The 13,348-nt window shown below is 39.2% G+C and overlaps 1 protein-coding gene across 1 annotated transcript in view; it reads left to right on the forward strand.

Annotated features, from left to right (window-relative positions):
* adgrb3 (adhesion G protein-coupled receptor B3) overlaps positions 1-12,767 on the forward strand; it is a 146,342-nt gene extending 133,575 nt beyond the window's left edge. The window contains exons 20-30 of the mRNA XM_015053940.1: positions 467-536; positions 958-1,024; positions 2,624-2,709; positions 3,367-3,465; positions 3,758-3,929; positions 4,064-4,159; positions 6,067-6,106; positions 8,126-8,805; positions 8,929-8,964; positions 9,795-9,899; positions 12,248-12,767. Of these exons, the coding sequence (XP_014909426.1) occupies positions 467-536; positions 958-1,024; positions 2,624-2,709; positions 3,367-3,465; positions 3,758-3,929; positions 4,064-4,159; positions 6,067-6,106; positions 8,126-8,805; positions 8,929-8,964; positions 9,795-9,899; positions 12,248-12,436 (1,640 nt within the window). The 3' untranslated portion in view covers positions 12,437-12,767. The remainder of the gene's footprint in view (positions 1-466; positions 537-957; positions 1,025-2,623; positions 2,710-3,366; positions 3,466-3,757; positions 3,930-4,063; positions 4,160-6,066; positions 6,107-8,125; positions 8,806-8,928; positions 8,965-9,794; positions 9,900-12,247) is intronic.
* The last annotated feature ends 581 nt before the right edge of the window (positions 12,768-13,348 follow it).

Raw genomic sequence — 13,348 nt, forward strand, 5'->3', positions numbered from 1 at the left:
AAAAATTTCCCGTTTCCCAAAAGGGGGACCCAAAAAAAAAAAAAAAAAAAAAAAAAAAAAAAAAAAAAAATCTCTATTCCTATTGCTAGGGAAAGGGGTGGGAGGTTGAAGAGTGGTGAAATTTCTCACAATACAGAGATGAAATCTAGCTATATGGCTTCCTGTGTGTGATGCACTACTGCCATTTTGTTAAAGCGCCATGCAGTCTTTTTTCCGTCACCTCTTAATGGGATTTTTACAATACAATGAGTAAAACGGTGAAATGAATATAGCTGATCATATACTCTCAGATGTCTGCATAGCCTCATGCTGTGGTCTCTAATGAAATCACTTTAGCTGCAGTTTGTTTAACGACTGGAAGGTACATCGGCTTGCTTCTTTTTTGGGTGCACCGAAGTACATTTATGTTCTTGTGAGTGAAACTGCTCAAGTAACTATTTAATGTTCTGTTTTGTTTTTTTTAAAGGATTGCCAGCTTTAGTTGTCGCCATTTCAATGGGATTCACTAAAACAAAGGGCTACGGAACACCCTTATAGTAAGTTTTTGCTTTCTTTCTTCTTTTTTTTCCCCACTCCTCTCTTTTAATATTCCGCACACAGACACGTTGGGTTCATGGCAACACTTAAGAATAATGATCAAATCCTTCTGCAGTGGCTTACTTATCCTAAATAGAGCCATAAACAAAGTCCCATGAACCCAATCAAATTTCAAAATAGCACAGCAAGACCCCAATTTCATGTGAGCTGCCTCTCTGCTGGAAACCAAATGCATAAACACTGCTTAAAATCTCCTTAGCATTTTATTGCTCTGTGAAACTTTGGGTGTGGAGTAACAACATATGGCACCTCTCCGCTGACAATTGAGCAAAATAACAATGGTGTGCTGGAGTGCACCATTAACGTGGAAGTTAATGCTGTAGTGGGAGTTAATTGTTTTTTTCCTGGTTTCCCCCGCAGCTGTTGGCTCTCCTTGGAGGGTGGGCTCCTGTATGCCTTTGTTGGACCCGCAGCAGCTGTTGTTTTGGTACGTCTTGGTTACCGATGTCTGCTTTATCCCACTTTGCTTGTTTATATAATACAATCTACATAAAAATGTGAATGCATTTGTCACTTCATCAGTTATTTTATTAGCAATGAAACAGCATTTTAACCAACGACAATGTTCATTTGTTTTAGCCATGATTCAATATGATTGCTGTTTAACTGCGATGTGGTTTCCAAGTCAAAGTAATGAGCATTCAATCAGGCCCTGTGTTCAAATAATTCCTTTTTATTCACCATATAATAGTCTCCCATGCAGCAATGGGGTTATTAAGTATTTATGATTTAGATTTGTCCAGCGTCTCACATAGGAGGCTAATTTAATTGCCCTATATTTACATAGTTGTAATTACAAAATGACCCACAGACTCATCATTATCCAGACTGCTAAATTACTCAGTCGGCAGAAACGTAATGCGTAACGTAACCAGTGTATGGAAACACTGTCGGGTTTCCATACTGTGGTAGAATTTGATTCGAGTGAAGAAAAACAAAATTAACACTTTTTAAGCCTTCCTTGGCTGTAGTTTTCTTTTGTGATGGACTTCAGAGGAACACAAGCTCCCGTCTGACCATCTGCAGTGAGAATATCATGCCACGGAGTTATCGAGTTGCAGTTGTACTGATGCTTTACCTCCACTGCTCCTTACAGCAACCAAACACCATAGTGCTGTTGGGAGAACATTTCAATATCTTTTATTAGTGCTTCTTTTACATTTGAATGCTTTTTTTTATGGGCTACATCAACACAAAGTAGAACACAATTGTTTTTTGAAGATGCAAACTGAAGAACGACATGGGTGTATTTCTATTACCTCTGTAGTTATTTTGGGTCAAGGTTAGTACATTTTTGCTGTTCTTCTAAAGTGCAGTCAAATGAAATGGAGAATGTCTGGAAACATGACTACTCAAATACTGTTAAATACTCTCAAATGGATTTTGGTCTGAACTTTGACTTGGCTACTCTCACTGCCAAATACGCGTTGATCTAAATAGTTAGTTGCAACTCTTACTATATTTGGGGCAGCTCTGTTGCTGAAAGGTGAATCTTTGCCCCCAATTCATCTTAAATCTGTTGCATTTATCCTAAGCCATTCTCCTGTCTACTTCACCTTGTTGAGCTAAATAAACCCCATACCAAGATGCTGCCACCTCCATGCTTCAGCTTTGCATTGATGTATCTGCCTAACCTGTCACTTTAGGTGAATAGCTATCTCTTTCTGGGTTTGTAATCAAGGAATAGTCTATTTTTTTTTAATCAAGCAGTTCACATTTCTCCATGATTTATTTAGAGCTCAGGATATTGCTTTATATAACCCACTCATGTGTCTGTTCCCTATCTTCGTCTTTATATTGCTCGAACCCATAAAATTCCCCGAAAATAAACTGAAGTGGCCAATCTGACAGGCAGATTTTTTTCTTCGGGGTACTGGGATGGGATGAGTGTGCAAGCCATGTCTCATCCATTGCCTGAAATGTCATAGAGAAGAGCAAACAACAGAAGCTAGAGGTCAAAGCTCTTTGCAGAATAATGACATCAGTCGTCTGAGTCTGCATGTTCTGCTTCCCTCTGTTCTAACAGGTCAACATGGTGATCGGTATCTTGGTATTCAATAAGTTAGTGTCCAGAGATGGAATCCTGGACAAGAAGCTGAAGCATCGTGCAGGGTATGACAGCACATCCTTGTTAGTACCAGTTTTTCTTCTTCATTTTTGAATATTAACATTTTTTTTTCTAATTACGGTCATATTCAATAGATTAGAATATCTATTCCAGTGAAGCTTGTTTGCCGGAATAAAAGTGACTTTTGAAAAATAACCTTTAACAAGGCATTAAAAAAAATTTGTAAACGTGTGTTTATTGGTCTGATATAGTACTCTAATCTTAAATATCATGTTTTCATTTGCTGTAAGCACAAAATTAGAGCAAAATACCAGAAAGAAAGAGTTGAATACATCAGACTGTGTATCCATATAATGTGTATCACTGAGTTGATTTACTGGAATAAATTCTAATCATTTGAATATTATTGTAAAAATATTGCATGCGTTGATTATTTTCATGCACATATGGAGATCTGCACCTACTTTTTTATTTTATGTTGGAAAAAAAAATAAATTAGAGGCATAAAGAGGCTAGTTCCCTCTTGGGAGTGACACGGCTTTGTATTTCTCTGGCAGAATGAGTCCAAGATGAAAATGACTTTAACACCCACGCACTCACCGGCCATACTGTTGTTACAGGATGACGGAGGAAAAGAGAAGTCAGGTGGATGTCAGAGTTGTTTGTCATGATGTTGTCCCAATGTCTCTTGTGTCCCACAGACAGATGAGTGAGCCGCATACAGGATTAACTCTCAAGTGTGCCAAATGCGGTGTTGTATCAACAACTGCTTTATCAGCAACAACAGCAAGCAATGCAATGTAAGTGCCTGTCAGTGTCTGTGAATCAATAAAACGATGCTGCGGGGAGTTTCTTTATGTACAGGGTGTCCACTGCAGGGTGTGCTAAATTCAGTTTCCAGATGCACCCACAGTACCTCACAACTACAGTGTGGGGGAGCTTTTGAAACCAGCTTACGTAAACATCAGTATGCAGAGCAAAGCCCCACCATCATTCTGGAGGAAAGAGGTCGTCATGGAGATTTAACTCAGATCTCCGGACCTTATCTCGTTTATCTCCCGCACAAAAAAAATCCTTCCTCTCTTCTTCCAGGGCGTCGCTGTGGAGCTCCTGTGTCGTCCTACCCCTGCTGGCTCTGACCTGGATGTCCGCCGTGCTCGCCATGACGGACAAGCGTTCCATTCTCTTCCAGATCCTCTTTGCCGTCTTTGACTCCTTGCAGGGGTTCGTCATTGTGATGGTGCACTGCATCCTACGGAGAGAGGTAGAATCAATCCGCCTTGTTTATTCCTTTACTACTGACAGGGGATTTAAAGCAAACGTCCTGCTGGAACAATCAAACCTGTCAATGTTTTGGTTAAGTAAATTTATTCACACTGAAATTCCTCTCGTGTTTAGGTGCAAGACGCTTTCAGATGCCGGCTCAGGAACTGTCAAGATCCAATCAGTGGTGATGCAACAGGAACCTTCCCTAATGGGCATGCTCAGATAATGGTAGGCACAGTCACCCTGTTATCTGCAGTCATTAGAGAGACTGATATTTGACCCAATGTTCTTTTGTTACCTATAAAACACTTTCACCACTCTTTTTGTTCTTTACCAACCTTGAATAAACATATTATTTGCTTTTTGTATTTCTATTGTCTTATTTTTGTTCATATTTTTAGTTTTTATCAACTAGACATGTAACATTATTTTCCTTAGATTTAAAAAAAAAAAAAAAAAAATAAAGAAATACCACAAATGTGCCACAACATGCAAGGTAAAACTTCTGATCACAATGAAAGGCATTAGTTTTGTTTCCCTTTCAAAGTCCTCAGGTCTAATTGTTTCTTTCTGCTTAATTAAAGTCACTTTCCCTTGCATCCCTCTGTTTTCCTCTCATGGGAAAGCAGGCGACTGCTACCCTCCCTGACCTTTGGAAGAGGACAACAGTATCTTGATGCTGCACAGTCCCGTCATTGGCAGCTCAAAGCAATGATCTGCCATTAAGATTCTCATAGCCATTTGAGTGGTACAGTTTTCACACATTAGCAGAATGGTGTCAAGGCTGCTGACATACAGTCTGTTAGCAGTGAGCTTTGCAACTGCTTCAGCTGCATTTATTTTCCTTCCTTGAAGCAGAAAGGAAGAACTAATGTTGTTTCGGCTACTTGGAAATAATAATAATAAATGTTTTATATTGATTTTTATAGCTCGCTACGATTGAGTTGCTGCTTTATTTTCTTGCACAGCATGTAGCACCCGTCACGTTTATTGGCAGATCCTGGTTAAAGACGTATTTTAGGACCATAATTCTATTGCTGCAGCAACAATGAAATGTTTGTATCTTTGTCACATTAAATTTGAGAGTTTTGACCATACCTCGCACGGCAGGCGGTGGAACACACTAGAGGGTTAATTTTGACTATTGAAACAATAAAAAGTGAAATCCTGTGTGCTTAGCTGAGCAGTTTAGATTTGAGTACTGCTTAACTATGCCACTCTGGTTTTGTTTGACGGTTTGTTGTTTGCTTGAAAAAGAGAAAAAATAAAAAAACAGCAAGGCTACCAGCTGTTGATCTGCTGCTGTGAAGAAGTAAAATATTAGTCCACCCTGTTTGGAGTTCCTTTTATTGAATGCATCAAACTGTTAAGCTATGTATCTGTTGAGTCATTGCAGGAGAGGCAGCTGATATTGTGTGTACATTTTTCCATAAATGTTTTTTTTGTTTTGTTTTGTTATATAGTTTATATCAAACTGTTGAAAAGAAGAGAAGGGCTGCCTTTTTGTGTCTTTTTTGATATAGTTAAAACCCTTTAAACAGAGGCTAAAATGGCTCCCTCTGTTGTTTCTTGTGGGCATTGGAATCATCTCAGATCTGGTGTTAAAAACATGTTGACTATATATTTCAACAAGTTTGGTGAATAACTATTTTCTCGAAGTCTTTTCCTTATTCATGAAGACATCCTAAACCTCGAATAGCATGTTCTCTTGTTTCTCTCATTTTGAAGAATAAATAAGAGAAATGGGCACCTGTGTCATGCCAGATTTATACCTAAAAGGAAGAAGAAAAAACAAGTAATGTCACTCCTACCAACTTCAGGAACATATGTATTAAAAATGTTTTAGTTTGATATGTCCTGTAGGACAGATGAAACCCCCAGGAATGTTTAAAGAAAATACATTTCTTAACATGATTCTTTTTTTTTTTTTTCCCACTTAACTCCAGTTTCAGGTCACGTTTTTCAAAATTCTTTTCAGTTGTACTTGATTCGGCTGCACTAAAAACAAAAATAGCTAACTTAAAGCATTTAAAATCATGTTACCCGACTGCGCACATAAACGTGGAAAACACTGTTCAGAATAAAATGTATAATATATGAGGTGAAACTTACCGCCAACTGTTCTCTTTCTACAGACAGACTTTGAGAAAGATGTGGACATCGCCTGCCGATCAGGTACAGAACATATGGTGTCTTACTAACAAGATTCCCCTAGCTCTGGTTGAAAAAGGTGTAAACAGTAAGAAAACAGCCCAGGTTATGTAACAACCAACACAGCCCCACAGGAACCTTCCACAGTTCTGAAAACACCAAACTTTATTGTGAGAAGAAAACATCAGAAACAAAACTACTGGAACGCTCAGCGTTTTCGTATATCTGCTATCCGTTGTTATGTTTCTCTTGTTTACACATTAATGTTGTCATGGAAAAGGGATAGGATTGATCACTAGAAACGTTTAAAAAAAATTAGAACTATCAACAGAAAAAGCATATAAGCTTCCCCCAATTTAAATGGGAGTAGCAACAGGCACTAGACTGAAGCATCATCTATCTCCAGCCTCTTCTAAACCAGTGAAGAGCACATCCTAAATGGAGCTTAAAGGAATTACTATGCTGACCATTATTCAGAGCTCAGCGAGATACTGAGGCTAAAGCGGCTGTCTGGCATGCTTGACTTACATGGTGCTGTCTTGCGCGCTAAAGTGGATGTGCTGTACCTGGTAGCAGGAGGCTGAGCTGACAGGTGTCATTTATAAATCATGACCAAATTTGAGACCAAATGAAAACTGTCCAGAGGTACGTTGCTCAGATAATTCTGTCAGTCTGCAGTTTTTATGTTTATGACAGTGAAAGAAAACAGGTATTTTCACAGGTGAAACGTCCTGCAAAAGTTATTCATAGAGTGCTGAATGAAAAAATATTCAAACCCTTGGGTGTTTTAGCCTTTTTTTTTATCCAGTCCCCTGACTTTTCAATAACCTCATGTCTAATTTGCTTGGTGTTTTAATTTGTCTTCACGCTGGAATGGCAGCCAGGAACACTGATTACACAGTGGAGTGACCGTCCAGAAACAAGTGTCTTTATATTACAATCACTTAAGACACAGTCATTGCACTCAGGGCTCCAACTGTCTGGCTTTGTTCAATTAGGTCATTCAGTTTAAAGGGCATGACTAGTTATGCAGTCACATGTTTTCTGTAAAATATTTTATGTAATTGTTATTATTTTGTAATTATCTTTTTTTTGTCAAAAAAGGCACATTTTGATTGTCGTGATTGGTTTGTAAACATCATAAAAAAATAAAAAAAAAGTTAAAACATCCACAGAGGTGAAAACTTTTTACAGGTACTGCACCCATTTGAACTTTTAATTTCACCATGACGATCTTCGATGCATTTAAATCTGGATTTAACGCAGCACATGACTGTGAAGTAGATGAGAAAGAACAAAAGTGTCTTTTCTTACAGATAAGTCTGAGAATGTGGCATCTGTACATATTGAGCCACTTTTACTCTTGTAAGCCTGAATAAAATCCAGTGTAGCCAACTCCTCCCAAAAGTCAAAGTGTGAAAGTCTTAAGGTTTAAGGCAGGGAGAGCATTTCTGAGAAGCAGCAAAGAGGCTCATGGCAACTCGGGAGGAGCTGCGAGAGAGCGTTATGGTCCCAAAGTTTTTGGTCACAACGTGAACTTTGTAAAAGAGCAGCAAGCGAAAAAGTATATTTCTTCCACTTTACAAGTATGCAGTATTTTGTGTTATTTTGTCATGTGATATCACATGATACATTAGAGTTCTGGGTTGCAATGTGACACAATATGAAAAAGAATCAATATTTTTGCAAATCACTGGATGTGGTGCTTTATCAGGTCATCACCAATCACCAACTTAGCATTAGCAAACCTGAGGGGATTTCAAGGAGAGAATGAAACTACTTTCTTATTTACAGCAACATTCTCTTGAGATTTCAAAGTGTTGTTGTATCTTTTTGTATTTAGCGTAATATCACACACAGAGCATTTTCATACTTACGCGTTCTATGATCGCAGTTTTCCCTCGACACTACCACCTCCCTTAACGATCACTAATATTGCTTTGAATTTTGATTGTTCTTTTGTTGTCATTTTGCAAAGTTTAAGACATTAAAGTTCCTTTGATTAGGCAAACAAACTAATATCTGTATCGCCCTGCCCTCCAGCGCTCCACAAGGACATGGGCTCGTGTCGTGCTGCCACCATAACAGGCACGCTCTCCCGCATTTCCCTCAACGATGAGGAGGATGAGAAAGCGCCTGAGGGCCTCAACTACTCCACGTTGCCAGGCAACATCATCTCCAAAGTGATAATCCAGCAGCCTTCAGCTTTGCACATGCCAGTAGGAATTGGCGACCTGAAAGACCAGTGCATGTCTGACAGCAATGCCGACATGCGCCGCACAGTCTACCTGTGCACCGACGACGGCATGCGCCAGAGCGACCACGACATGGGCGGCCACGACATGGAGGGCCGCCCGACGCACGGCCAAATGATGGAGACGGACTACATAGTGATGCCTCGCGCCTCGGCGGGTGTAGTGTCGGGGTCGGCCACCCTGCCCACCCTTATTAAAGAGGAGCCCAAGATGACCGCTGCCATGGATACACTGCCCCACGAGAGGCTAAAGCATTACAAGATAAGCCCTGACTTCAATATCAACCCGTCGGGCATGGACCACATGAATGTGAACCTGGAGCACCAGTATCCTAGTGCTCCAGAGCAGATGCAAACCCTGCCCTTTGAACCTCGCACAGCTGTTAAGAACTTCCTTGCAGAAATGGAGGAAACTGGGGGCCTATCTCGGAGTGACACTGGCTCCACGATATCAATGAGCTCCCTGGAGGTACATATTGTCATGCGGATTAAACACAAGCAACACCAAATTCCACCTTGCCAAATATTAATCTTATTGCTGAAGTGTTCTGACGACTTACTAAGATGACTCCTTTCATTTTTGTCCTAACAGAGAAGAAAGTCGAGATATTCCGATCTAGACTTTGAGGTACGTAAAAAAAAAAGATAAATCTTCCTGAAGTCAAGCTTAGCTATTTATGTGTAAAAGGCTGTTTTGCAGCTGTGTTAGCCATTTGATTTAGTAGTGTCTGTTGTCCCTCTTAAGCTTATTGCTGTAGCATAGCCTTGACTCATCAGGATTTATAGACTCACTGTGTAGTTAAGGTAAAAGCAAGGCTGTCAACTGACAAACAGGGCAGTAGCTCTCATCAACATTTTACCCTCCTCCATCTCCTTCATCCATTAGCTATATGTTGATTTTCAAACTGTATGCTTTTAAAGTCATTTGCACATTTCACATCTGATTTTATCACTGGTCAGCAATAAAAATATTGGTTTGCAAGTACATAATCAAACCCCCTTTGGCAGATTTTTAGTATTTCCTTTTGCATTGTCAAAGCTTTACTGCATATATAATTTGTAATCTCTGTCAAAACACGGGAAACATGTTGCTTCCGGCAGCTACTTTGGCTCTGGTTGCGTTTTTAGCTTAGATGCACACAAACACTTCAAATGGAAGATTTGTGCCAAGGTTTATCAAAAAGATTTCCTTTACACCAACAAAGCCCTGGTGGTTTAGCACAAAACATTTATGTTTAAGCATTCGGTGTCCCATAAACCTATCTAAGTTATCTCTGTGTTTCCTTTATTTTGGCAGTCATTCTTGTGTATGCAGAGGAAAGTAAATTTGTTTCAGACCTGGCCTCTAAGTAAACTACCATGACACTAACAAATTGATCAAAGGTGGAGGGGGTGGAGAGGAAGATGCATTTCCATTATTGGCTGTCAATACCAAAGCAAAAACCCTTGCCATTGCAGAAAGTCATGCACACCAGGAAAAGACACATGGAGCTGTTCCAGGAACTGAATCAGAAATTTCAAACCCTGGACCGATTTCGAGACATACCAAATATGGGCAGCATGGTGAGTAACAGGAAACCCAGGGGGGTGGCTGTCAGCTAAATAAAGAACTCAACATCCAAATGATCTATTTAGATACTTGGTGCAGGACACATTTACGTGTGATTGTGCAAATGAGTGGTTATGTAGCAAAAGTGTGCCTTTCTACATCTAATGTGCCTGCAATCAGCAGAGGGGCTGCCTCTGAGAAGCCTTGAAGAACAAGGCGAGTCTCAAGAAAAATAAGATAAATTAAAAAAAAAAAAAACACAATCTTTGGCAATTTTGCTATAGTGGAGTGCATCCATTCCAATGCAAGGCCCATAAATGCACTTTTCTTTACATGCACATTTATCTACTTAGCAAACCCATCATTTTTTTTATTCATTAATGCATGGCAGATTATTTATGATATCAGCAATTACATAAGTATTAGCCTAATAAGGGGAGTCTCTCTCTGCAACTGTGTGGGAGGTGGGACTTGACTCCATTAAGAAGTCGGGATAATTATGCAATACCTCATGACCTTGCTGCAAACCAAGAGGCTCACCATCTGTCTACACACCTGACTGGATGTGTAGACAATGGGGACATCAGACTTAATCCATCTGTTTGAGATGAGCCGAGCTTTTTTTTTTTTTTTTCCCGAACACTTAAGCCATATCAGATACAGCGCTGTGAAGATATATTACTTCTGTTTTTGCTCTTTGCCTCACCTCAACATTTTAAATAAAGTTGATACCGAAGATAACCTGAGTAAATACAAAAATCTGTTTTTAAATTATTTAATTGACCAAAGCAAAGAAAGTCATCCACTCTAATCTGACCCTGTTTGAAAAAGAAATCACTCCTCCTGTTAAATAATAAAACAACGGGGGGTTAACCACATTTTCTTGGGACATTTGTGCTCAGTTGTATTATCTGTGACAAGGTTTGATTGCTCTGAGACATGTAGAAGCCATTTATAAGCTCTTGGGATGCCAGTGAACCACAATGAAAGTTGCTATCCATCAATGGGAAAGACACGTAGCAATGAAGAACCTTCCCACGAGAGTGCATCAGCAGCTTCTCCAGTCGATCACAAAAGGTGACAAAACAAAATCTAAAGCCTTTCCGGCCGTCCTTGTTTCACCTCAGGTTAGTATTCACGATTCAACAAAAAGAAAGAGACTTGTTAAAGATACTGTGCATAGGATAGTTCCAAGGTCGAAGCAATATTCTGTGGAGAGAAAATATAAACGTGAATGCTTTGGGGAGATGGTCCTCTAATTTACTCTGTTGTAAAACTAGAGCAGCGATGCCAAGAAGAGCAAAGGACTGTTATTGTATCAGCAGTGTGATGGTCTTTGACTGCAGTGCTACTTCAGGGCCTACGCTACTTCTCACAACTGATGGAACCATAAATTCTGCTCTCTACCAGAAAATCCCAAACCATTAGTTTGTGACATTAGGCTCGAGCAAAATGAAGTGAGACAGTAACATGAGGTTCTCTCACAAGTCCACCTCTGACTGACTCAAAAAACAAAAGAAAAAAAAAATAGCATGCCGTTAATGCTTGAAAACCATCCATTGTGACTGGATTTTAAAAATCCTACAAAAGAAATGAAATCATTATTGCAAAACTGCATTTTGCATTTACTCGGAATATTTTTGATGTCAAAATGAACCTGATGATATGAAAACATCGAGGCATGACAGAAAAGCAAAAACAGGGAAATGTCTTTTTAAAACTACTTTACATCACTATAAATAGTAGCCTTTTGACTTCATATTACCACCCTCCCAGTTTTAGTCACCTCTGCAGTACATTGCAGCTTCAGGACTGTTGCCTAGTTACAGTGCAAATACCTTTTTTTTTTTTTTTTTTTTTTTTTTTTTTTTTTGTAGAAAACGATAACTACTTACTTCCCCTATTTTCCTTTCCCCCCCCCAAATGAATCTATTGCAGAGCTGGCAGCAAACATTAGTATCCATTTTATATTCCCTGATGGGGAGCCACTTCTTTCCCTTATTTGAACTAATGTCTTTGGGACTGTCAGTGAGAGCACATTCAGGCGAATGAATGGCTCACACACGCAACACATCCAGTGCTCTAGTTTCTGAGCCGAGGAAAGCAGAGATCTGCTCCATGTTAATAGTACGCATGTTCCCATTTAATACACTGCCATTATCTTTTTTTTATTCGATGCTTCTCCCAGCATTAATTCATTACTTTCAATTAGCAATGCTAGGAACTCATTCAATGCCCTTCTGAATGAACTGACCTCACTGGAAAAAAAAAAAAAAAAAGTAAATTTTTGAGAGACAAGTAGCAGTTAAGCTGCTGAGGATGTCATGCTACTAACAACACCTGCTATTGGCCGTGTTCACAGGACAAGGCAATGCCAAAACAGAATCCATGGGAGAGCTACAATCCAGCCTGTGAGTACCAGAACTACGCCACTATGAATGTACTAGAATCCGATCCCAAGGACTCACTGGAGATGACGGCTGCAGAGTGGGAGAAGTGTGTCAACCTACCCTTAGATGTCCAGGAAGGAGACTTCCAGACAGAAGTGTAAAGGGTGAAGAAGATGGAGAGGGGAAAAAAATGCAAACTTGGAAAGGAGGAGAAGGGGATGTATTTTGCACTGATTAAAGCAACAGACTTTTCTAACAGCCTTGGCAAACATATCTGGATCTTACGAGCGTGGCAGGGACATAATGTGCCAATACAATATAAGGACTGGGGAGAGAGGAAAAAAAAAAAAAGTAAAAGAAAAAGGGATAAAAACATCAGTGTTACTTTTTGTATTCTCACTAGTGTACTTAGTGTGGGGCAGCCTGGTGTACAATATTTACCATCCTGTGTTACCAATTATCTGTGGAGGAATTGGCTGAAAAAAAAAAAAACAACAACAACTCTCTTAATGAAACCTCACAAAGCAAATGACATGCCATGTCGTCCCAGCTTCATCGGGTCTAGTTTTGATTTCCTAAAACTGGACCTGGGAGCACAATGTATATATTTATGCAGTTTTTAAAAAGTTTATAACAGTCCGTTTGGCCATTACTACACTTTTTACTTTATAATATAAAAACATGGGAGGCAAAGAGGATTTTTTCCTGTCATATTAAAATGAATGTTTGTCAAGCTACATTCTTCATTGCTTTAAATGCAATAAAGATAATACTCACTTTTATATAAATAATATATTTCACAACTTTAATACTGCAGAATCTGCTTGAAGGATCCCAGCAAGCTCTCTCATCTGCAGCTCTGTATAAAATATTTAAAAACAAAAATGTTGTATGGTGTAAATAAACTTTTGTCTACATATGTTTTACTTGTGCCAATTTATTTTAATGAGGAAAAAAAAAAAAGCCAACTTGACCAGAAGTTATAGCGAAAAATGTTATTTGAAAAGGAATGTAAATAAAAGAGGAAATATGTTCGTACTGCTTCAGAGGTCGTGTCAAGTTTATGTTGTGTG

Source organism: Poecilia latipinna, unplaced genomic scaffold, assembly GCF_001443285.1.
Source record: "Poecilia latipinna isolate Pla-1442-1.1 unplaced genomic scaffold, P_latipinna-1.0 Scaffold1215, whole genome shotgun sequence".
Lineage (NCBI taxonomy): Eukaryota > Metazoa > Chordata > Actinopteri > Cyprinodontiformes > Poeciliidae > Poecilia > Poecilia latipinna.